Genomic DNA, 25,892 nt, shown 5'->3' with positions numbered 1-25,892 from the left:
CACATTGCTCACACCTCTATCATGACAGAGAGGGATCCTCCAGGGTGAGGAAACACTTCCACTCCTTTCATGAAAAGGTTATTTTTAGAAATTAGGTTGAGGATTTAAATGCACAAATACCACAAAGGTTGTGTTATATTACAACATCTGGGTAAATCTCCTTGTTCTGTCTTCTGATATGAGTCAGATAAGCAGTTGGGTATTAGTCATGTCTCTGTGCATTCAGTTCAGGTCACTAATCCACTAAGGGTGTGTAACTAACGGTTCATGTTTATGATATGGCAGAAAAGAAGAAATGCTGGAGAAATGTCCTTCATTTGTTTAATCTTTAAATGTATAAAAAATAAACTTTTTTTTCATCTGTATAAAGCAGGAATTACAGTCGGGCTGAAAATGGGCCTGTTGGTCTGGGTAAAGCAAAATTAGTGATTTCTCTCTCAGCACATTTTACATGTTATTAAATACCAGCACATTTTCACTGCGACCTCGTCACATGTCCACGTTTGGTCATGGACTTTCACGTCCACATATGACGTCCAAGGTACCCTGGGTGAGTTGGTTGTTGACGTTCTGGGACGCCGTGTCAACTTCAGCCTGTTACATGAATCATCTGTTTTCAAAATACACTTCTGTTTTCACAGGAAATGTACAGTTTGATACAGTCTCTTTCAAAATAAAAGCACTACATTAGTACAACACTGCAAATTGATGTTTTTTCCTTCAACAACAAACACACGTGGTTGGGTTTAGAAAAAAATATCACGGCTGTCTTAACAATCATACGGGAAGCGAACACCAGCCTCCCTGGTGAAGGTCGGAGGTTGTTGGACCCATCCACTACCACTCCTACCTATCCTCCTCGGACTTTCGCCCCCTTAACTCACGCTGTTGTCCTGCCATGTTTCCCCCTGACGCAGCCAGTCGCAGTTACACATTAATGTCGACTGGCCATTATCATGTATCATGCCGACATGAAAGGACGGCTTTGTCTTTGGCGTGTGACGGCAGAGGTCACCGCCCAGGAGCCCATATTTGACGCTGGAGTGAGACCGAGTTGAAAATAACATGTTGAAAACGTAAAAAGATTGTGAACTGCTGAGTTGGACCAATAAACTGTTTCACATCATTTCTGTGTCCAGGATTTTTCTGTTGGGCCATCCTTAAGGTAACCCCTCCCCTACTATATAAATACTATGTTTGTACTGACATCAGAGCGCTCAGTATCTGTGTCATTTCTTTCACCCACTGTGTGTAGGCGGTAAGTTCACTATGTCCTCCAAGCTCTGTGCCAATGTTAGCTGCTAAACGAGAGGTTGTAGCTGCACAGCGGTTCTTGCTCCCTGGTTCGGGGTGTGTGCTGCTGTGGATGTTACTGGTCTACTGGATTAGCTCCTGAGGAGAGTCTGTAGCGGTGTGGTGCCTTGTTCTTTGGCTCCGTATGTTTTTATCCACCACTCTCTCTCTGTCGCCATCACCCTCATTATTCACAGCGAAACCAAAGTGGCTCCAAACACCAGACATGAAGGTTATCAAATGATCTTCTGTTTCCTGTAATGGTGTTACTAACCATCTTGCAACTAGCTAGCTTAGCATAGCGTGTCTCCCACTGTGTCTCACTGGAGTAGAAAGTTCTGGTTTGGGGGTGGGAGGGGCAGACAACATGATGTTGGAACAGTTAACACAGGCTTTGTGTTTCCCCCCAGCATATTAACTTTTAAAAATAAAGTCAAGCTGCTTCCTACATTAATTAAACCACTGTTTCCTTTTGTTTGGTCAGCCTACAAAACAGTTTTATATCAAGCTATTTAAAATAAATCTTTGTGCAGTGAGCGAGAAGTGAAACATTGTCCCTGCAAACTATTTGAAGATTAACTGACGATCGCATCATTTCCATGATTAGCCAATTGAAATTAACAACATGGATTTAGTTGCAAAGCCAAACTCAGTATCCCTGCTGTGATGGCATGAAGAAAAATAAGTATATCACATCATTATATTTTGATGATTATGACTGCCCTATGTGTGAACAGAGAGACTGTGGCATGAAATGATGGAGCAGAGATACTGAATTCTGACTGGACATCTATTGGTTATATTATCTAGAGCGTATCTGAGTATCCTGCCCAGGTCTGACCTGTGTGGAAACATTTCACCAGATCCCTCCTTGTGGCTCAGCAGTGCAGCACTGAGCGTGCTCAGATTCCCCCCTGAGACACAATGAAAGGTGTCGGAGAGCAGAGCAGCAGGAAACAGCAGCGCCCAGTTTGTTTCTGAGAGGAACGACGTATAATCACAGCTCCTCTGACTTCCTGCTGAGGACGAGGATGGAGGCTGACAGCAGCCGCCACTGTTTGTTGATTCGCCTCTTTCCCCCCATCGTCCTAGGATGCCTCCGCTGAGTGAGCAGCATGCCACACGCCTCCCTCCATAACGCCTCCATTACCTCAGCGGCATTTTATCAGACGCCTCACAGTGAGGCTGTAAATGCTGCCGTTTCCTGAAATCAGCTGGAGCGATCACACTGAACCCATCAATTCAACCCATCATGTATGGAATATATTAAGTGAACCGATCAGCGCCATATCCAAGGTCACAGTCACAAAATCTGTGACCGTTTGGGTATAAATTCCAGCGACTCGCCTGCCACCAAAACTCACTTGGATTCAGTCAGATGTGTGAAAGGACTACTGTATATGTTTGCTGGTCTGTCATGTCTCTGGGTCATAGAGAGACCTCTCTACAAACAGATGTTATTTTGTATGAAGGATTTGTTTTGTACATGAAGAATAAAACACTGTATGGTTCAACCAGACAACTGAAAGAGACAAAGATCCCTCTGATGGTTGAATAAGAAGAGAATAAATCACCAGTCGTTTGTAGAAGCAACTGAAAGCTTAGCATCAAAATGTGTGCAGCTATAAAGAGGTAAGGTTTCCCATTTCAGTGTCAGGTGCGCAGTAACAGTGTTCATTTCCTTAATGAAAACTATGACAAAAATTTTATTCAGCAACCGTTTTTTCCATAACAAACACAAGACGATGACACGCTAAAAAAAGATCTTTAAGGGCCAACAACACAGTGACATTATGTTATCAGCTGGAGGTGCAGCTGCCTCTCCCCCACAGGGCTGTAGGCTCCATAGGAGTGTTAAAATGTGTTTGTCTTGTTGTGTTATTGGGAGCCAGAATAGAAGGAGTCATGGCTCAAAACCAGCCGCCACTGCCCGTCAACAAAAACAAAGACAACTATGGTTAAATGTGATAAGACCAAAGGACTGGACGGAGGCCATCATCAAAAATGCTCACATGTGCAGCGCACACTTCATATCAGGTTAGGGAAAAAGTATTTCCTGTTGTAGGGATGAATAAGGTTATGTGTATTAAGGGTTATCATGTCCACCTCATCAGAAACTGGGGAGGGATTAAGAGGAAGATTGGATTTCTCTGCAACGCTAACTTTTTAGCACATTAGCTAACGTTAGCTTCCATAGCAAAACAAACAAGTGTGATCCTCCTTTGTAAGATTGGCTTCCTGTGACATCATCCATCCACTGAGTGAGAGCATACGGGTCGGCCAGTCTGGTCCCGCTGGTCAGTGTTTACTTATTCAAGTAACACTGGCGGTCCCGGAGAGTGAGTGACCTGACATGGTGCGTTGGTAAATTCAGTCTGACGCTCTGCACTTACTAACAGTTAAAGGGTCTATAAAAACTACAATGAAATCTACAGTATGTTTCTGTGACGAGATGAGACAGGACAAATATGTTAACGGTGGACAATCGGATTTGAAAGCTGATCTTATGATTATCTTCAAATACAGCATGAGTGACGGGCTGGTAAACTCCAGTAAACTCCAGGATGTGTGCATGCTGCACTACAGTTTAGAAGGAGAGGTCAAAAGTGTCTTGTTATTTTAAAATAAAAATCAAAATGGTCTTTTTACTTATTTCAAAATCATTTTACATGTAGTTCAACTTATTTAACAAAGGGTAACATTAGGTTCAGTAATGATCGAGGGTCACTGATACTATTCTGGACTGGGTCAAATCAAAATCCAGGGTTGCACAGTATTTTCCCTTGTCAGGCAACACTGTGGGCAAAGTCTTTCAAATGCAAATGACACATTTGGTGTCTGAAATAAAATGTTTTTATATTTGTTAAAAAGACATTCTTGAAGAAAAGAAAAAAAACATCATTATAAAAGCTGATCCCAAACCCCTGAATTGTGGTGTATGAGATTATAAATATAATGAGATAAATTCACAGGTGCTTTATTTGTTTGTAAGGATCCATAAAAAAACAACAACAACTAAACAACCAGAAGTTAAATTTAGAAAACAGTCAGAAACTTTCACATTAACAAACTGTGTGTAACAGAGACGCAGTGGATTAATCTCAGGTATCAGTGAACACCTGAACACCTGCGGGCGCTGATTAATGAAGGGCCGCAGCGCAGATCCATCCGCCGCCGCCGCTCAGCGCAGTTCATTTATCCGAAAAGAGAGGCGGCCATTTTGTAATCGCTTCATTCATCAAAGACAGCGTCCAGAAGGAGGGACGCTGCTTCGTCCCCCGAGAGGAACGAAGGAAAAGGAAACGAGGCAAAGGACAAACAGATGGAAGAAAATAAAAAGTGTGCTACACTCTGAACAGGAAGTGGACACCATTATTCCTGTTTTAAAGAACAGACAGAAGAGAAAAATCACATTTGCTTACTCTACTTTTCTTTCTCCTCCACTTTGTAATCAGCTTTTATTTTGATATTTTTGTCCTTTACTTGTCCTTTTTTTCCTTCTTCAGATTCCTCTTCCCTGGAGCCTGATTTCTTTATTTTCTGCAGAATGCTCTTTATACAAAAAAAGAAAAAGAGGAGATGTTTTCTCTTAATTATGAGATACAGATTTTATGATAACCATATAGCTTTTATAGGGTCTAAATTTCAAGACAGGTTTTTTCTTAAAATCATGAGACAAAGATCCTGTTCGACATCCCACACTCACACAAGACAAAATAATCTTGTAATTATAAGACAAACACCTTCTGATTAAAACATGAGGACGTCATAAATATGAGCTCTTTGTGGGATCAGTTTCCTATGATTCCAAACAGTTTTCTCTGTAATTATGAGACACAAATTTCTCTATCGCAAAAATGCATTTATGTAATAATGTGACCCAGATGTCTTAATAGCAGCCCTATATTAGTTTCACACAGATGTCATCTATGGCAGTGGTTTTCAAACTTTTCTGCTTTTAAATGTTATCATCCCTCACACTGGCTGCCAATCAGGGCCTCTGATGAGTCACACACTGATAATTCCCACACGCAAACAGCAACAAATAGGTGAAGGTTTTTTAAACAAAATAATTTTGTACTCAGAGTTTGCCTCTTTATTAGAAAATGGGTGTACAAAACACACCGATAGAGTCAATTAAAAATTCATTCATAACTTTTTTTGCTCACCTGGATTGGCATCACGGCACACCATTTGGGAACCACTGATCTGCAGGATAAGTGATTCTTAAAGAAATGCTTCAGAATTTTTCAAGTGGGGTTGAATGGGGTACTTATCCATTAAGAGTGTATTACATACAGAAGGGGTCTGTGGGCATGCCCCTGTTTTGGTTAAGCAGCCTGGGGTTAGACATAGCAACTCATCAATCTACTGCTTTGGAGGGGTTAACAACGAGATGTATCGTCGACCCCTCAAAAATTCGATATGAGTTTAGGTATACACTATTCTTTAGAACATTTTCACTGCTTTATCTTAACGTCAGAGAGCGATTTCCACCAAGAAAATGAAGCCATTATATCGCTCTTTTCAAACCCAGACTCCGATGAGAACTAGAATTACCGCCCCGTGGTTGTGTGACTCCGCCCACCAGCCCAGTGTCTCTGACAGTCTCCATCCATGTCAGTGAAAACATGGATGCTTCACACACAGAAGATCTATACAATCAGCACAGTTTCAAGATTAGAGTCACCAATTCAGTATCTGACCAAATGTCTCCCCTTCTGTTCCTGAGATATGACGTTAAAACATGATGATGTCACAGTCAAGCTGACCTTTGACCTTTTGGTTATAAACGTTTTGTCACGATCAGCATATGAATTCTTGAGTTGTGGCCAGAAACATATTTTGTGAGGTCACACTGACCTTTGACCCTCTACTACAAAATTCTAATCAATTTTTTCTTCAGTCCAAGTCCTTTGACCTAGAACCACCAAAAACGAATCGGTTCATCGTTGAGTACAAGTGGACATTTGAGATATCGCTTTCACGAGAATGTGATGAATGCAAGGTCACAGCAACCTTGACCTTTGACACTTGACCACCAATATCTTATCAGTTCATCCATGAGTCCAAATCAACATTTGTGCCAAATTTGAAGAAATTCCTCCAAGGTGCTCTTGAGATATCGCGTTCAGTGAGACAGGCAAGGTCACAGTGACCTTGACCTGTGACCAAGGACTACCAAAACTAATGAGTTCATTGTTGTGTCCAAGTGGACATTTGTGCCAAATTTAAGAAAATTTCCTTGAGGCATTCTTGAGATATCGTGTTTACAAGGATGGGACGTTCGTACGTAACAATGGACGGAAGGACAACATGACACGGGCCAAGGTTATCATCGACACAGAGGCATAGAAACAGTGATTTAACATAGCTGAACACAGGAGCTGCTGGTCTACCACTGCCTTGAGTAGTTATACTGTTTATTTTTGTGTGTGACTTTGGCGTTTCAAAGGGTTAGTTCAGATACACCAAAGTCACACAATAACACAAACCAATCAACTGATGGAGGCAGCAGCAGACCAGCAGCTCCTGTAATCTGTGAACTAAAATGACAGTTTTTGTCAGTGGAGTCTGGTGGCTTTGACAAGAGCAAGGATGGGGAACTGAAGCCTTCACAATGGGCTGTCTGACAGAAAGGTAAAGCTGTGGAAATACTCTTAATATAGTCTACACTCAAACTGATACTGATTTTTTTTTTTTTTTTTTTTTTTGGTGGGACTTTTTCAGCCAGGTAAAATAGGTTTTGTTGCTGACCCCTGTCCACAGCAGCACACTGCTTAGCTTCCATATCAGACTCCTGCCTGCTTCTCCAAACTGGGGACGTGCCGACTCTCATCTACTGTCTATAATACACCGACTATGGATAATAACCCGATACAACCCCACTTCAAAAAAATCCAAACTATCCCTTAATTCTGAGATAAATATAATTATTAGATACAGAAGTCATAAATAAAATAAAATGTTTTGGTGAAAAATATTTGCTGCTGCTGTGATATTCCTTCACTTCTTCACATTTATTTATCACCTTCCCACCGTATTTTCTTTTTTGGTCTCAGATCAGAGGAATCACCCTGAACGCCTCAGAGCTCCCAAACACATCACCGCCTCTCTGCCCTTTTCACTTTTTCTCCACCTGATAAGAAACAAAAAGGTCTCCCGTCTCTTGTTTGTTTCTTTCTTTACACAGGCTCAGAGCCTCGTGGCCTTGTGATGCATGCTGGGATTATCCCTCCACACAGGAACCAGGACTCAGACTCACAGTTAAAGTTAGACGAGGTATTCAAGCCGGAGCTTTGAGATGTAAGAGGACGGACGAGAGATGACTACAGTCTGATCGGTTTGAGCTCTTTTTGGGGGATTTCAGCAGCAGAGCTACATGAAGCGAAGCGAGCGGCTGCCTCAAATACAAACTGACATAAATACCAACATCCAGCTTAAAGGTCACTGAGAACCAAACACAGCAGCTGCTGAGAGTTTTATTTAAGACTTTCTAAACTCACACGCTTTAAAAAAAAATCTGAAAAACAGGTTTGTGTGTCTTTAAAATTATATTTTTTTGAGGATGAGTTAAAGTAAAACAGAACTGTATAACCAAACCAAACCAAAGTATAACCAAAAAATATATAAGAACACAGAAATGGAAAAAATGATACAAAAGGGGTGCAAAGTACTGATGAAGGTGTGTTGTACTTCTTTCACTGTAACAAATGAGAAGCAGAAGTATCTGAGGTCAGTATCTTGTCCAAGGATACTTTGACATCCAGACAGGAGGATCCGGGGATTAACTTAATTAAAAAAACTATACTAAAAACAAAAGTGTAAAAAGATAAGGATTTCAGATGGAAATATTTAACTTTTATAAAGTTATATTACTGATGAACACTCATCCCTAAGACCTGTAACAAAACCTTCAACTAGGCTGGGAATATGTTTTTTTAACACTATATGAAAAATATTTTTCCTATGACTCTTAAACCTTGTAAAGGGCCAAACTTACAGGGATTTAATTTAATTTTCTTGAGTAGCATACATGATGGAAGTTACAGTATGTATTTATTCAGGCCCTTAATTGTGATGCATTTAAGGTGGGAAAATAACACACTGCTTTTTTCCTCGTCGCCTGTCTTTAAGAGGCTATCGATGGCTGAGTTTTAAAGCTAGAATGATGATACTGGGATCATCTGTGTGAAGGAGGATTGGGGCCAAGTTAAAGAAAAAAAAATCTTAGATCTTGAGAATAAAGTCTTAAATCAACAAGGAATAAAGTCATAATATTATGAGATTAAAGTTATAATTTTAGGACAAAGAAGTCACAGATTATGAAAGGAAAGTCAAGTAACGTGTTACATCCAACTTTCCGTTCTTAATATGTGACTTCTTCTTGGTAACTGTAGTTTATTGTGTGACAGCGCCTGGATGCAGGAGACAGATGGGGTTGACAAAAGCAGGGACAACTCAGACGTTTCATACACAAGACGTATATATGTGTATTTATATATGTATATTTGTATATATTTCAGATTGTCTACTTTACTATTTTATTATTTATTTCATTTTATCATCTACTTTAATATTTTATTTTATTTTATTTTAATGTCTACTTTAATATTTTATTTTATTTATTTCATTGTCTATTTTAGTATTTTATTTATATCTTCATCTTTATCTCTTGTTTCCATTCATGCTGTATTTCTACTTCTACTTTGCACGGAGCATTGGAACAAAAACAATTTCCCCCCGGAGATTAATAAAGTATTCTGAATCTGAATCTGAATATAACGAGGACAAAGTGTCTCTGCTGATGCTCTGAGCAGAAATAAGATCAATAGTAAGGATAGACCGATACATCGGCCGGCCAATATATCGGGCCGATATTTGAGTTTTTTACTTGTATTGGCATCGGCTGATATGCGCGTGGGTTCGCGGATTTATTTTTCCCTGGCACTTTTTTCACTTGAAAGTATGTGGTTAAGTTGAACAAAGCTGTTGAATCCTACTGTGTACAGTAGTTGTTGTTTTATTTATGCTTCATCTTAAATATTTGTTTATTTTATAAAGACATTACTGGAAGATTTAAGAGCACTGAACTCTTTTTTTTATTTGAATGTACAATAATAATAATAATAATAATATTCTACCTGTTCTACCTCAACTTTCCATCTTTTTTTAGTATTTTTTACTATTCAATAAATGTTTCTTATTTTAAACTTGAGACCTGTAATATTTGTTATCATTGTGTCATTTTTCTGATGTAAATTGAGGGAGCAAAAGAAGTATCGGCTCCAAATATCGGCTCAAGAAAATCGGCAGTCCATAATCGGTCATCGGCTAAGGGTGATGGAGAAAAATCGGTATCGGCATCGGCCCTAAAAAATCCATATCGGTCTATCCCTAATCAATAGCCTAAATTAATAAAAAGATTGAAATCATTTTCCAGCACTAGATTCATTTGAAAGGCCGACAGATAGAGAACAACTTTTTAAGTCCTCCCACAATGAATTTTTAATTGTGTCAAACTGACCTGATCCTTTTAAAGTCATGTTATAGTTCAGTGTCCTGTGCTGCAAACCTTTAAACCTCTGTAGCTCCAGTGCTGTGTGCACAAACATTAACATGCAGCCCTGCTGTTTATTTTATATCATTTTTCATTTACATGTTGTGCAGCTGTTTATTTTCAAACAGGGAAAAAAATCCTGTCTTTGCATTTTATTTTGATCATAGTCTGTTTTTATAAAAGTGTTTGTGACTTGCAGCTGAACATTTTACCAATTTTATCGAAAATACCGACATGAATTATTGTCCATATCGCCCAGCCCTAATGTACAGCTTACCTGACATGGGCTATTCTGCATAATTAAGCAATATCACACGAGAGGGAGTGATGTTGTACTGTGATATCGTCACGGCTGTGATTCAGTCATAGGCACGAGGCCACAGCCCGAGTGCTGAAGACAATCACAGCCGTGACGATATATAAGTATAACATCACGAGCTCGAGTGTGATATTGCTTTTATACAACAGTTCAACAGTTAAATAAGCAAGGCTGATTAAGAAATGTTGAAAAATGGGGACAAAATAGATAATTTAAGCATTTTATTTGTCTTCCACCAACAAAAATAGTTCCCTCAGGACTCCGCTGTCACCGTTGCTATGTAACGCAGACATGGTGCGCCAGGCACTTACTCTTATACACATTTATCTTCACATTTCCATTAATTGTGCAGCTGGTGAAATAAGTCTGTGGTGACTGCATGGTGGACTGTCGCTTCACAGGCACAGCCGACTCTGCCTTCTGATCTGACAGTATGTTGCTTTTCTCCAAGTCATTGAGCTCCGCTGATGAAACACTGACAAACCTGGATGTGTGCTCAGATGGATTCAGCTTCTCCTCTCCCTCATCTTCCTCTGATGACCATTCATAGTTCAGTTCAAAACTTATTTTAGGAAATAAATCCATATTTTTGGCTGTTTGACAGGGGATGAATTAATTAGCCTACAACGCAACTGCTGACCTAACTGACACTAACCGTCAGTTTTGATTTGATTGTTGATTGCAATCAGCTGTGAGGCGGAGTGATACATACACAGTGAACTAACCATGATGTTGTTCTCCAATATCATCACGGTTTTACTGTCTCTCGACCAATCAGATTGCAGGGCCGGAACTAACTGTTGTATAATGAGAACTTTTACTTTAATAAAAGTACATTTTCTGAGACTTCCTGTACTCTTACTTCAATGCAGGACTTTCAAAAGCACTTTGTCGTATCGCTACTTTTACTTCAGTAAATGCCTGATACCTCTCCCACCAATATGTACATGATACTTATCATCATTAACCTTGTGTATATTTTATATTTTGGCTTCTGTTTATTAATATTTGTCTACTTGCACCTTTACTGACATTTCATATTTGCACTTTTTCCTTCTTTGTACTGCAACTCCTGCAAAACAACTTCCCTCTGGGTAAAAAAGTTCCATCTCGTGTTACAGGTCCCACGATGTGAGTGGGGAAAGTTTTTTGTTTATATTTTTTATGAGACACTTTTGTTTTGTTTCTCTCATTTTTTTGGGTCTCTTGAGTTGAATAAAGTTTTCATTTTATCTGAGCTACACCAGTTTTTCTCCCTGAAACACTGAAGAGACTCCAGAGTTTGTTACCTGAGATTGCAACAGAAAACACAACCTGACATAAATACCAACATGAAGACGCAGCTCTGTAAAGGTCACAGAGAGACTCAGGAGGAGGCGAAAGTTTGCACTGTAATACTTTATGAGATATAACTCTTTCTGCTGGAAACTTACAAAGATTTCTCTTTCACATTGTTTGAGGCTGAAGGGCAGAGTGATCAATACATCAAATCAGTTTACCTTTTGCAGCAGTGACATTTGAGCCAGTGTCTCTGACGTACGTCACTCTCAGGGTCGTATTTAAACGATCTATACTGCACTGTATTTATAGGATTTAGGGCTTCTCCAACTCCACCTTTGCGACTTAAATGATGCATTATCTGGGTGCAAAGTAAGGCGCAAAGTGCAAAGTGTATTTAGTCCCTTAATTAAGTGTGTTCTGGGTGTTACATGAATTCAACCAATCAGAGTGTCATCTCCTATTCCCTTTAAAAGCCAGGAGTGCCTGCACCTGGCGCACTGCTAGTTACATGGTGGATTCAGCAAGAGCAGTGATGTCATTGCAGCAAGTATCATGAGACATTTAAGCCAGGGGTGTGCCATGTCACCTTGTTCACGATAATAACGGTATCTTTTTTAAAATGATATGAAAAATCTATATTGTGATGCTCGCAATATTTCAACTTCTTGACATACTGACGTCATACTGTTACCCACGGCAACAAGACGCATGGCTGAAAGCAAAATTATTACGACTCTGCGGTGGTTCCAAAAAGAGGAGCAGCTTCAGTAGTGTGGAATAAACTGTGGCGTCCTGAATGTTTCATGAACAGTTACCGCGAGTTACCCTCCCTGCAGAGGAACTCATTGAGCAGATCCACCGCAGCAGCACAGCTTCTCCCCCTCTCCTCTCTGCGCACAAGGGAGTCGGTGTCGTCAAGTGATTTTGTCATAAACCTTTGGTGATATAAACCGATGTGGAAAAACTCCATATATGTGAATGTGTGATAGTTGTGGTATCATAACAGCCTGTCACAGGTTACAGCCTGATGATTAGAGGAGAAATGGCAGAGCATAAAGGTCCAGGTGGGAAAAAAAGAGAAAGAAATCTGCACCCTTTAAATAGCAGGAAAATACTGCACCAGTCCGACCTAAGGTTAGGTTTTTTGTTGGTCAACGTTGAGGTCACTTTCTGTGCCTCAACTTAGCAACCTGCCAACAATGCCCCTGCCCACACCTTAATTTAAGGCCTAAATGCCGATGGGCGCAAAAATGCGGGCAAGTACATTTGCTACTTACACAACGAGGGCACTAAGTGTGAAAATGACAACTGTGTCAGTGTGAAACTAGCGATGACTGTTGCTCTGCGCTGCACACTGCGTTGGACCGGGTGTAAGATATGTCCAAAAGTAGGCTATGTGTCAACTATCATATATCGCCGAATGGTTCAGGTGTCCACATACGTTTGTCTGCATAGCGCCTCAGTGTTTAGCAGTTATGAGTTTTCTAAATAAATAAATGTTTAAAGGAAGCACTGAACGCAAAACATGTAATTTAAAAAGTTTTTTAACCCTTCTAAGTAGTTGCCAGATGAAGACATACATTTTAGTTTACGTCGGTCAACCAGTTTACCTGATGTCTCCTATCTGACAACCAGCAGCAGCTCCGGGTCATCCACTGCAATGACGAGGTCACTAAAAGTTTAAGCAGGTTTTGTTTTAGTTTTTCAGAGAAATTCAGTGAGGAAAAAACAGGAAGCTGCTGATGAGACTCTGAGCTCAGAAAACAGGTTGCAGCGATCAGCAGCATCGAGTCTGCTGCTGAAAATATCCTCCCAGAGCAGCAGAGCACGTTCAGACTCCTCTGATCACTGACAGCACAAACTTTAACCTGTTCAGCTCCGACAAAACCTTCAACAACACAAACTTTAACTGCAGTGAATAATATTAATATTTATGTGTTTATCTTCAAATATCTGAGGCATTTTAGGAAGTCATCTTGTTTAAATCAGATGAAGGCAAGACTAGCTCGTAACCTTGTATAAGGTTGGAGTGTGTATGGCATGCGATAGATTTGAAATGAGCTGTAGACACTGGGCCTCATTCAGTAACAGTGCATATGCAAAAATCTGTGCTTAAACTGTGTTTTAGTAGAAATCTGGGATTCACCACTGCACCAGGAGGAACCAAAGGCCCGCTGCACCGGCATAAGGTCTGACAGTGACTCTGAGGATGTCATACTGTTGGCTCTGGCATGGAGGTCTGTGTGACCCTCCAAGGATCTGCCTCCCCAGACCATCACTGACCCACCACCACGCCGGTCATGCTGGATGATGTCACAGGCAGCAGAACGTTCACCACGGCGTCTCCAGACTCTTTCACGCCTGTCACATGTGCTCAGTGTGAACCTGCTCTCATCTGTGAAGAGAACGGGGAGCCAGTGGTGAACCTGCCAGCTCTGGTGTTCTCTGGTGAATGATGGAGCTGCACGGTGCTGGGCTGTGAGCACAGGTCCCACTAGAGGACGTGGGGCCCTCATGCCTCCCTCATGGAGTCTGTTTCTGACAGTGTGGTCAGAAACATGCACACCAGTAGCCTGCTGGAGGTCATGTTGTAGGGCTCTGACAGTGCTCCTCCTGTTCCTCCTCACACAAAGGAGCAGATAGCGGTCCTGCTGCTGGGTTGATGCCCTTCTACGGCCCTGTCCAGCTCTCTTCATGTAATGGCAGGTCTCCTGTGCCATCCTGGAGGAGCTGGATCACCTGTGCAACCTGATTGGGCTGCAGGTACGGCCTCATGCTACCAGTAGTGCCAAGGACACTAGCAGAAGACCAAACTAGAGAAGAATCAGTCAGGAAGGATAAGGACAGAGCAACTGTCTGTGGACACCACATGTAAAACCATTCCCTTTTTGGGGCTTGTCTTGCTTTTGCCTCTCCATTGCACCTGTTGTCACTTTGATTTGCACCACAGCAGCTGGAACTGATTCACAATCACTTGTGCTTCCTACATGGACACATTGATATCCCTGAAGTTGACAGGGTATCTGCAGGTTTCAGTAAGTTAAATTTAAGACTTTTTAAGACCTTTTTAATGACACCTTGAATGGAATTTAAGACTGAAAAATCTATAAAAAATAAGCGATGGTTGGGGGATCCCGCTGTACTATAACCAGTGCTTAATTTGTAAAATTAGAAGTGGGGGAACACTTTTTTAAGCGGCACCAGAGCCGCTTCACTGCGCAACTCCGAATGGAATGGTCGTGACATCTAGTGTTGTCACGGTACCAAAATTGGGACCCACTGTACGATACCAGTGAAAGTATCATGGTTCGGAGTAGTATCACGATACCACAGCAAAAATGAGGCAGATGTGCCTTTTGTCATTTATAAAAAGATAAATCACTTTTCTATAATACATCAATGATATTTCAATGGAATAAATTACTTATTGACTTATTCATACTTCAAAAACAGCATCAATAAGTGATTAACATAGGGGGGATCAAAATAAAATAAATAAATAAAATAAAAATCAGCCAGCCACCCTCCTCCCCTGACAAGTAAAGAACAGTCCCTTCACAAGTAAAGAACAGTCCCTTCAGTGCGGTGAGGTTTGTGGACCGTTACCTGCCACAGAGAGAAATGTGAACGGCAGTCATAACGCCAACAAAAGAGGAAATTAGGCTACTGGACCTGGGGTCAGATTTCTCTGTCACTGCCGGTAAGCCGTTATTTTGCGCCGCAGAGCCGCCGTAGGCTATTTGACCACTGTATTCCTGTCTATGACCCCCGTTCAACCCACAACCTGCATGATTCGCCTTTCGTTTCTGCTGCTGGTTGAAATCTGGACTCGCACTGCGTGCTGAATGATTTATTTTGCTGGCACAAAACTATTTTTAGTCGCAAATGCAAGTAAAATGCTCTCATGTAGAGCTCTGTGGAAAACACATCACTGCTGTCAAGTAAAAAGTCATAAATAATAACTTTCACTGCTCAAAGATACTCACATGTCTGGAAAACAAACCACTACAGCAGCATATTGAGTGCCAGGTGGCCAGCGCGCGCCGTTAAGCCCTTTTCACACAGAGCGCGCAAAGCGCAGACCTCCGCCAATGAACCCATTCGTTGTGTATGTGCTACCGCCAGCGCGCGCCGTTGTTGGACGGCGCATGGACACTCACAGAAAAGTGCCGCGAGAATAAAAAAAAAGAAAAGAAAGAAAGTCAGATTAAATATTCTTTCCGCAACAATTTTAAGACCTTTGAGTAATGAATTTAAGACCAATTTAAGACATTTCTAATGAATTTAAGACATTTTCAGGCTTTACTTTTAGATACATGAATTTAAGAGTTTTTAAGACTTTTCAAGGATCCGCGGGTACCCTGGTTTAACTGACTTCCTGTTAGACTGTGATTATTGAGTGTTCCCTTCATATTTTTGGGAACACAAAAATGGTGTCGTTCCCTGCTCCATTTTCTGCCTGGTCTCTTGTGCTCCATTTTGTATTTCTTCCCTGAGTTCATCCCTGTGTTCACTGTGTTATCCCAGTTGGTTTTCAGTTTAGTTTTGGATCTCCTTTTTTTGGACTTTCAGTGACCCGTCTGGTTTGGATGTTTGTTTTTTTTGTTTTGTTTTTTATCAGCTTCATTAAAGCTCGTCTTTTGTTCCAAATCCACCTGCCCACTGCTCTGCATTTGGGTCCCTTTCTGAACTGACCAACGGTTACACTGTTATTCCGCCTCCCACTCTGTATAAAAGGTACGATCACGGATTGAGGGGATAGAGTTGTTCCACCTATAAGCTGGCATCAGAAGTATTAACAGCGCTGAATCGACATCAGTGTCACTCCAGAATGCAATGACATGTGAAATCCATCTTGTGAAGCTCAGTGTGTGTGATCACATACCTGTGTGGACCATGTTTCTGCCCATAAAGACTGTTTGTGTGTGGTCATGTTGAAAAAGTAATGGACCAATGGTTTAGCTTCATGACTCACTCATTCACTGACGACTGGCCCCACTTTGGTGCAGTCCAGCCAAAAACAATTAGCTCTACTGATTAGATGAAAACAACCTTTGCTGAATCTTGCTGAATATGATAATTTTGGATAGTTTGTCCTAATTGTATCAGTCCTGAAGGAAATCTGTGCTGATGTGAGTAAAAATCTGAGAACAAATCTGAAGGAGAAAATATCTGAAGTTCGATTCAACTCAAGCTTTACAGAGGAGAAAGCAGCGGGAGAGGCTGCAGAGGTTCTTTAACTCAGCTAAACAACTGTTCACAGTCTGTGAAAATCACCAGGAGAGCCTGTAAAATCCCTGCAGAGCAGAACGAGTCCCTCCAGCTGTTGTCGTCGTCTCCAGATGGCAGAAAGAGAGGGAGAAAGAGAAAGGAGGAGACAGCAGGTGATGAAATGCAATGCAACTCTGGGCTGTTCCCATCTGGGCTTTGACTTTCTGAACCTGGCGGTCCAGATGAAGAGATGTGGAGGATTTAGAGGGGAAGCTGCAGATATCTCTGTGTTTGTTTCCTTCATAAACTGCAAGTTTAGCCTCAAGCTGTGAGCTGACCTTCATCCTCGGAGAAGACTCTGAACACTGATGACATCTCAACACACTAAAATACCCCAAATTAATTCTTAATTTACCCCTAAAAGCGCACACAAATATCACCCAACTGGCCTTTATGAACATAAATAAGAATCAGAAGCTATACTTGTTAACTACAGTAAACATACAGCCAGAGAGGAGAGACAGTCATGGAAGGAAATGAAAGGAGGAGGTCGAAGTGGATGAACGACTCAACAAAACATGGACTGCAGTTTGTTTCCTGTTTCCAACCAACAGTCAATGTTGTTTCCTCACCATAACAATAGTCATTTGGAAATCTCTGCATCTTTCGCTAAATCAAACCAAGTTGTTTTGAGTCTAAACCGAACCTTAAATGGACTGCTGTCACCTCATGAAGCTGATTTATTTTTCAACAGTGATTTCAAAGGCGCAGACGAGGATGTCGTCCTGCTGATAAGGCCATGAAATCATAAAACACGTCTTTGTGTCCGTTTAGAGGACATGGCGACCTAATCACCAGGTACAATGTTGCCATCCATCACATTTGTATGTTATTATGTAGCAGATTTGTTTAAACTTGCGTTTCTTTACATTACAACAGTACTACAGTTAACTTGTGGTTAGGTTAAGGCACAAAATCTAGACTTGCTGTGATTACAATTTCTTGGGCCGATACCAATTTCCGATTTGCAGAGTGTTTGGACGGCCGATTCCGATTTCATTTTTTTCAAACTACTTTACAGCACACAAGATATTCCAATATTTTCTATCTTTGCTTTTATTAGAACATTTTAACCAAGACACAACCAGCTTTTCAATAATCATCTCAGACAAACAAACAAAAACAGTGACACAGGTTAAGAAACATTTTCGTTTTTGTTAATAAGTAAAAAAGGCATACATAAATAAAAACATAGATAAATAAAATGATAAGTCTTGGTGTATAGCATTTGTGGGTAATTTCTTAAATAGACAAAAATTCCATATGGTCGACATGGTGTTGGTCGCCTGTACGAAAGCCCTGAGCACTGAGGACGCGCCCACCAGTAAGCACCAGGGGTTAAAGCAAGAACAAATTTTGTGCCTGAAATGTGGAGCACGGAAGATTTGTGTGCCTGAAATCTGAAATCTTTTCTGGAGTGGGGGGCTTGGTGTTGTGGTCACAAAATGAAGAAATAGAAATGTATGTATTGCAAAGGAACGTGTTTATTATCAAAACGAACAAAAAGATTATAGCTTTAGTAGTTACTTTTCAGATTAAACCTTTATAGCTTAATGAGTTTATAAATAAAGATTAAACTTTCAGTGGTTACCAGACTTTTTGACTTACAGCTCCTACATCTCTTTTTTGCCTTGGTGCTATTTATTTTTAGAAGCTAAATCATTTAGGCTGTTGGCAAAATTGTATTGCGCTTAATGTGAATTAAACAGTTACGTCGAAATTTCACCTCTGGGCAAGCATGTCATCACTGAAATGGATCATATAATGTTGTGGTGGTGACTTTAAAACTTCAGCATAGAGGACTTTTATTGCAACTTTCATTTCTGTCTGGTTTCTGTTACCTTACCTTCAAAATTGCCGCTGGCTTACCGGAACCTCTCCCGCTCCGTCTGAGCTCTGACATGACAGACATGATGTGAACGCATGCACAGGCGTCAGTGAGGTTTTTTTTTGTTTGTTTTTTTAAGGTTATTTTTTTTGGGCCCTTTGCCTCCAATGGACAGGACAGACTGAAATGGGGTGAGAGAGAGAGAGCGGGGGCTGACATGCAGCAAAGGGCTGCAAGCCGGAGTTGAACCTGCGACCGGCACTATCCACTACGCTACCGACGCCCCACAGGCATCAGTGTTAATTGGCTATCACTTGTGCCGTGTAACCAATCAGAGGGGGCTGTAGGCGGGACATTGTTACAAAGCCCAGTGCAGTGGTGACTGCAGGCAGGGAGGGAGAGACTGTATCAGAGCCAAAGGAGCGAGTTTCAAAATACATTTATTTGATCGGTTATCGATGAAAAAACATCCATTGCTGATTATGGTAAACAGTAGGTTGTGTTTACTGGTACACTGTGCGCCTAAATCATTTTCCCGGTTCGCACATATATATATTTTTAGGGGCAAATGCGAGTGAAATGCTCGCACTGTAGAGCACTTCTGCCCGTGCCGGACAGAAACTTCGCCATGCCGGAAATCCAGCGCTGTGCCAGAGAACTTTAACCCCTGAAGCACACGGACACACGCCTCTTCAGTTTCAAGTGGCACAGTGCAGCAGTGAGAGCTCTGCAGTTCAGTTTAACACGGACAATTAACAACTGTGCGTGAATGATTAAGGTGAGAAGCCATATTTGTAAGAATTGAGTGTAAAGCTATTTTTCCTTTTGTTTATTTCAGAACCACACACACGCTACACTTGTTGTGAACCTCCTGCACTGAAAATGGAAGTATCCTCTCGAACCTGATTCTCTGGCTGGAATCATTTCCTCCATAGTTGTCCTACCCAAACCAGTGTGTCTCTGAGGTCCCCTTCCTCACTTCGCCCACGCCGTGAGTTGCACATGTGTGTGTGTGTGCGCTGCTGATGTTACACGATGTCAAACGTTGGTTGACCGGCCGGTCACAGGTCATGGCCGATCACGTGAAAACAGCCCGATTCTGAGCACTGCCGATTAATGGGTGCAAGTCTAACAGAATCCATATGGTAAGAGTTGGAAATGATCACGATTTGGCTTAAATTACTCACTTTTTGTGGCATCATCCCGGCAGGAAAGGGAACAATGTACTGGTATAAAGACAGCCGCTTTTTGTGGCACTGTTGTGTCGGGCTGTCATGTTCTGGTCAAATGGTCGACTGTTTGGTCATTAAGCTCTTGTCCAACCATTGGTCATTGGTCGGACGGTCACTGGTGCTACTTTAACAGGGCCCTGTGTCCATTACAGTGCTTTTCATGGCGCTGTTCCGGCAGGAAACACACCAACATCTCAGTAAAACAACAACCGATTTTTAGGGCACTATCCTGACAGTGAAGGAGTTCAAATATCTCAGGGTCTTGTTCATGAGTGAGGGTAGAATGGAGCGTGTGTTTCCATCTACGTCCCAACCCTCACCTATGGTCATGAGCTCTGGGTAGTGACCAAAAGAATGAGGTCGCGGATACAAGCAGCCGAAATGAGTTTCCTCCGTGAGGTGCCTGGGCTCAGCCCTCAGAGATAGGGGGAGGAGCTTTGACACTGAGAACGAGCTCAGAGTAGAGCCGCTGCTCCTTTGTGACAAAAGGGGTCAGTTGAAGTGGTTCAGGCATCTGATCGGGATCCTCCTGGGCGCCTCCTGTTAGAGGTGTTTCAGGCATGTCTAACTGGTAGGAGGCCCCAGGGCAGACCCAGAACGCAGCAACAGGTCACACCTAAATGACCACATTTGGTGGCTTTAAAGCTGCTGAAAAAACAGCAATGACTTGCTAAAACGCAACCAGTTTTGTTGTTAGTTGGTCTCAAACAGTGGTCTGCAGTGGTCACCCCCACCTCCCAATGACAAACGTCACCTTGTATACTATGTCACTTTATGTAAAATACCAACACGTTCTCCTGGTGACTGTGCTGGGCATGGACGAACAACATATTTTGTCACTGATGTAGAGGGCTTGTTGTTGTTTGCAGCAGCCGTCAGAGGACGGCGAGCGTCTTACCGTCAACGCACGCCGGTCTGGCTCGTGTCGTCCCGGCAATCTGTCCCTTCCTGCAGGCACAGCGGGCCGTCTGTCGGGCGATGGTCCTCCTCGGTTGGCTGCTGTCCCGGTCCAGAGTGACGATCTCACAGGTCCCTGCCGCCAGCTGACCTGAGGGATGAAGTAAAGCAGTGATGAGAAACATTTTATCTTCACTATAAAAAAGAATTTGCGATATTTTCTTTTATTTAATTTTTTATTGTGTTACTGTTGAACTCTGAGAGTTGACAAATAGTTACAGGTGGTGATTAATACAGACAAGATGAGGATCTCTGTGATTCTGTGACTTCATCCTCAGCTGAGTCACTGGCTCATGTCTCTGCTCACATGGGTTTATTTCCGACCTGTGAATGTCTTCCACAATAAAGGCCCAGCAGCAGGTGTGTGACAATATTGTTTTCATGCTGTTTTCTCCACGAGGCAAGTTTATTTTTTATTTCCCTCATTAGTGTCATGACTGACAAACTGCTGCTGTTTGAAACCAATTTACAGACACACTGGAAGTTAAAATCATATTTTTACTTCTCCTGAAAAGACAGAATTAGGTTCAGTTCTCAAAATGATTATTGATGAAACGTGGCTGAGTTTGGGTAAACTATTAAACATTTTTTTCAGTCTCAGCCTCCACCAGCTGTTACATGACCATTAAGTCTGCAACTCTCTCCTGAGGTTAAAGTTTTAAAGTGAAACAGAGAAAAGTTTTTCTCTTCACTTCACTGCGTTGCTGAACCAGCTTCAGAATAACACTTCAGTGTCTCGACTGACGGCTGCCGAGCGTCTGAACTGACTATTGTTTCCTGTCAGTCAGCTGACCCTGTCCTGGTGTCTGTCAAATGTTATGTGTTCACCTCAAATTTAGTTGTCTAAATCAGAGTTCAAGGTTTATTGAACCGCAAGTAACCATAGCAACAGTAGTGATCTCATTACACCCATCACACTATGAGTTCACTCCTCAATGACCTCTAAAACTTTTTCTAAGAACTATAAACCCTTCTTCAGGATGACTGTAAGCATCGCAAGGATCAGTGGAACATTTTCAAGACCTCTTAACCCTCCTGAGGGACTCGGATACCCTCTCTACAACATCCTCAAGACTTTCTAAAACCTTCTAAAAAACGCAAGGAACCTTTCCATGATCTCTTCAACCTCCATCAAGGACAGCTAAAACCTCCTCAGGAAACTGAAAATCTCCTCAACTCCTAAACAACTGCATCCTCAGTGACCTCTGGATCCTCTTCAGGGACATCTAAAACCTCCTAAAAGAACCTAACAAACCTCCTTTATGACCTTTGGAACCTTTTCAAGTACAACTAAAACCTCCTCAAGGTCCTTTCTTACTTCTTAAGCTCTGGAATCTCTTCAGAGACATGTAATCCTCTTAAAATTACCTCCCTAACCTCCAGCAGGATCTCTGGAACCTCCCGGAGGAAGCCTGAAACCTTTACATGACTTCTTAAAACTCCTCTAGGACAACTTTCACTTCCTCGGGGTAACCTAAAATTTCCACAAAAACAATTGCATCTTCAGTGACCTCTGGATCCTCTACAGTCTACAGGGACATCCAAAACCTCTAACAAGAACCTGACAAACCTCCAGCAGGACCTTTGGAAACTTCTGAAGGAATTTTCGCACCATTTCAAGACCTCAAGACCTTTTCAAGGAAACCTAAACCTCCTCAAGAAACTCTGAAACCTCCTCAAGGCTGTTGCAACCTCTTAAGGCACAGTTAAAAACATTGTCAACTTCTCAAGGTCATTTCTAACTTTCTTCAGGAATTCTGAACCTCTTCAGGGACATCTAAAAACCTCAAAAAACCTCCTTGGAGGAACTTTGGAACCTTTTCGAGACCTCTTAAACCTCTTCCAGGACAGCCTAAACATTTCTGATAAATGACAATACCTCCTCAAGGTCCTCTCTAACTTTCTTAAGGAATTCTGGTAACTTTACATGACCTCTTAAACCTCCTCAAAGGCAGCTGAAACCTTCTCAAGAACCTCTGAAACCTCTTCTACAACTGCTGGGAAAGGACAGCTAAAACCTTTTCAGTGAATGCTAATGCCTCCTCAAGGCCCTTTCTTACCTTCTTGACTTCTTAAGGCCATGTCGATATGTTTTCAGTTAATTCTGTAAACAGATATTTTCCTTTACGTTTTTATATTTTATTTTAGGTCACTAAAACTGAGAGCTTTAAAACCCAATTTTTTTTGCTCCACTTTAGAAACAACATTTTGGATCAAGCCCAGTTGAACCAGCAGATGGCGGGACAATTTCCAGAGAGGGACTGTTGTCGACGAGGAGTGGAAGAAAGAACTTCTGAAGATCCAGGGCATCACTCCTATATTTGAGTGAGCTCCTTCATCCTTAAATTGAAGGGGAATCAACAGTGATGAGATCTGCAGTCGGTGTTTTCAAAAAGGTCACGTTAACCTGCACACTTTATTACCTTAGTGCCAGGGGAGACGGCGGCTAACACTGGTGAGTGCTTGGGGTCATTTTTGCGTTCCAGTGTGGACGGAGATATTTTGTGAAATAACGGTGGTGTGGTCAGAGTTATTTGTTTAAACAGAAGGGGGAAATATAGAGCCCAAAAATTCCTCAAGAAAAAAGAAAACCTCCTCAGAGACCTCTACAAACTTCCCCAAGAACACCTGGAACATTTCACTCCAAACCCACAAATGTGAACCTCATAATGACAATGGAGGAAAAATCTTGGGCTAAAAATCACCCAAGTCAATTTTATCCTCTGGGGGCCACTGTGCATCATGAGATCAATCAATCCAATAGCTGCTGAGGTATTTAAATGTCGACCAGAGTGACACACAAACCAACACACAGTCATCACCAAACATAAACCATGCTGAACAGGTGGCTTCATAAACAGTCTAAAGACATACTTTGGTTTCTGGGAACTGAGGATAAAACTCTGGCTCAAATTCTGACATTTTAATTAACATTTAATAAATGAATGACATGACTGAAGTGTGGTGATATCTATAATATAAATATCCACTGAGCTCAGCTGAGGCAGAGGCAAAGTGATGGAGGGGTGAATGTTGGGTGAATCAGAGGAGACAGAAGCTGTATTTGGTCGCCATGGCGATGGCAGACGCCCCCACTGCATGCTGATGAACTGTCATCAATAGAGCCATGGAGCGTCCCCCTCTTCAGAAAGGACCAGGACCTCAGAGTCAGGAGAACAGAGAGAGCAGTTCTTCAGAAAGACGGAGGGCAGCGGGGTCAGAGCCCGATCAACGACAACAACAACAGCTCGTTTCGTTTTTCTGAGAAGCACAAATTACTACAGGGGTTAAAAAGCAGTGATGTTCACAGTGAGGGACCGCTACGACCTGCAGGTGAAGGTCATGTGATCCACAGAGGGAGCCAATTGTGTTGATTGGCTAATTTTACTTGATGTAAATGATGTAATTATTTGGGAAACAGACCAGAATCAAAACTCCTCAACTGTATGTTTTGATAAACAAACTGCCAACTGTCAGAAGTACTCAGATTTTATACTTAAATAAAATCAGTAATACTACAGTGTAAAAATACTAAGTAAAAGTCCTGCATTCAAATTTTTAAGTAATTGAGTAACAACACAAAAGTATTAGCATTAAAATACAGCCCTAGTACAAAAAGTAAAAGCACTTATTATGCAGAATCACCTTTATCAGAAACACAAATATTATATTACTGGATTACAATTTATGATGCATTATTATTGTGTTGTCCACATCAGTTTAATATTGCTGAGCTATTTTAATTACTTTATATACTGCTGGTAAACTGAACCTATGGAATTATATATCAACATGTATAATTTGATCTATATTTTGCATTAAAATATGAAATCTAACTCTGCAGAGTGACTACAGTTATACAATTAGTAGAGTATGAGTATGAAGTTATCATAAAATGCAAATACTCAAGTACAAACACCTCAAACTGTACTGTAGTACTTAAGTACAGTACTTGAATGTCAAGTTACTCTCATCACTGTTCAAATATCAGAGTATTTGACACTGTAAACACTGAACGCCCTGACAGCTTTGTCCGTTAACCCTCTGCGGTAACGTGTTGCCTTTAAGTAACATACTCATACAGTATTTGGCCCATTGAACGTAACATACATCCCCACTTATGTTGTAATACTTTTTAAAAACGAGCCGGGGCCCTATAAGGAGACCAGTAGTTTATATAGTAACGTGACATCCTGGAGGCCATATGAGTGTCTTTTTTACGGCCTTCCTCGCACGGTGCAGCTTCATCAACTCTCTCCATAAAAACGGTCTGAAAACAGCTTTTTTTTTGGTGATTTTACAATATAAATAAAGTTTATTTTTAATTGTTTAATGTAACAAGGGTAAAATTAGCAGTTTCAATTGATGTTCGTGAGGATGAATCAAAATATAGAGGTTTTAAAGACAAGAAGCTGCTAGCATATATCAGGAAGCACACACACACACACACACACACACACACAAGGACACTGAAAACGAGCATTTACATGTAAAAAAAAAAAAGAATCAAACACTAAAAATATAACTCACTATTTTGATTTTAAGAGGGTTATGATAGTTTAGTTTGATAAAATGTTTGTGTAAAGTTTGCTTACACTCTGTAACATATTCATTTCTATGAGCCAAATTTGTTTTTAATTTTAGTAAAATTTTAAATAATAACCCTCTTTTCTCATTTCTTACCATTATGGTATGGTGTTGCTGTAAGGTACCCAAATGTGTACGGCCCAAAATGTTTTATAAATATCAATTTTAATGTTTTTTAGTTGACTTAATTACTAAAAGCGTAACTTTTTTACCAACTGGCATCATAATGCAGACCACAGATTTATAAATTCCAAATAAAGCTTATGTGAATGAGATGTTAGCACAGTTTAGCTTAGCTTGAGCTTTCCACCATGCAGCGCCACCATCAGGACAAAATATTATTTGTGAGAGAACTTTTCCATCTCACACAGGTGTCACCTATCCTGTTACACCAAGTGGTCAAGGCAGACAACCAGCAGGGCCACCAGGGGCCACCAGGGGCCCCTAACAGCCTCCTGGTTTCAGGTTATTTCACTAACCTGCCGCCATCCATTGACACCGTTTCTGTCCAACAAAATCACACGTCTTCTTCACGGAGTCATAATAACTCGGTCAAATCTGAAC

General features: G+C 41.3%; 5 protein-coding genes across 15 annotated transcripts in view; 2 read left to right on the top strand and 3 right to left on the bottom strand.

Annotated features, from left to right (window-relative positions):
• Positions 1–25,892, bottom strand: part of LOC125887009 (E3 ubiquitin-protein ligase TRIM21-like) — a 403,613-nt gene that overhangs the window by 201,142 nt on the left and 176,579 nt on the right. The window lies entirely within an intron of this gene.
• Positions 1–25,892, bottom strand: part of LOC125887010 (E3 ubiquitin-protein ligase TRIM21-like) — a 400,559-nt gene that overhangs the window by 216,977 nt on the left and 157,690 nt on the right. The window lies entirely within an intron of this gene.
• Positions 1–25,892, bottom strand: part of LOC125887032 (chemokine-like protein TAFA-5) — a 93,556-nt gene that overhangs the window by 30,363 nt on the left and 37,301 nt on the right. Inside the window, exons 2-3 of one of the 2 annotated variants that reach the window (XM_049573512.1) lie at positions 25,808–25,886; positions 20,683–20,832 (exon numbers count right to left, since the gene is read on the bottom strand). In XM_049573512.1, the coding sequence (XP_049429469.1) occupies positions 20,683–20,832; positions 25,808–25,817 (160 nt within the window). In that variant the 5' untranslated portion in view covers positions 25,818–25,886. The remainder of the gene's footprint in view (positions 1–20,682; positions 20,833–25,807; positions 25,887–25,892) is intronic. The other variant, XM_049573511.1, reaches the window with a different exon arrangement.
• LOC125887021 (E3 ubiquitin-protein ligase TRIM21-like) overlaps positions 1–25,892 on the top strand; it is a 156,041-nt gene that overhangs the window by 112,080 nt on the left and 18,069 nt on the right. The gene's annotated exons all lie outside the window — the stretch shown is intronic.
• LOC125887007 (E3 ubiquitin-protein ligase TRIM21-like) overlaps positions 1–25,892 on the top strand; it is a 144,184-nt gene that overhangs the window by 112,083 nt on the left and 6,209 nt on the right. The gene's annotated exons all lie outside the window — the stretch shown is intronic.

Source organism: Epinephelus fuscoguttatus, linkage group LG4 (genome assembly GCF_011397635.1).
Source record: "Epinephelus fuscoguttatus linkage group LG4, E.fuscoguttatus.final_Chr_v1".
NCBI classification, from domain to species: Eukaryota; Metazoa; Chordata; class Actinopteri; order Perciformes; family Serranidae; genus Epinephelus; species Epinephelus fuscoguttatus.
The sequence above is the reverse complement of the archived record's forward strand: the minus strand, read 5'-3'. Positions and strand labels throughout refer to the sequence as shown.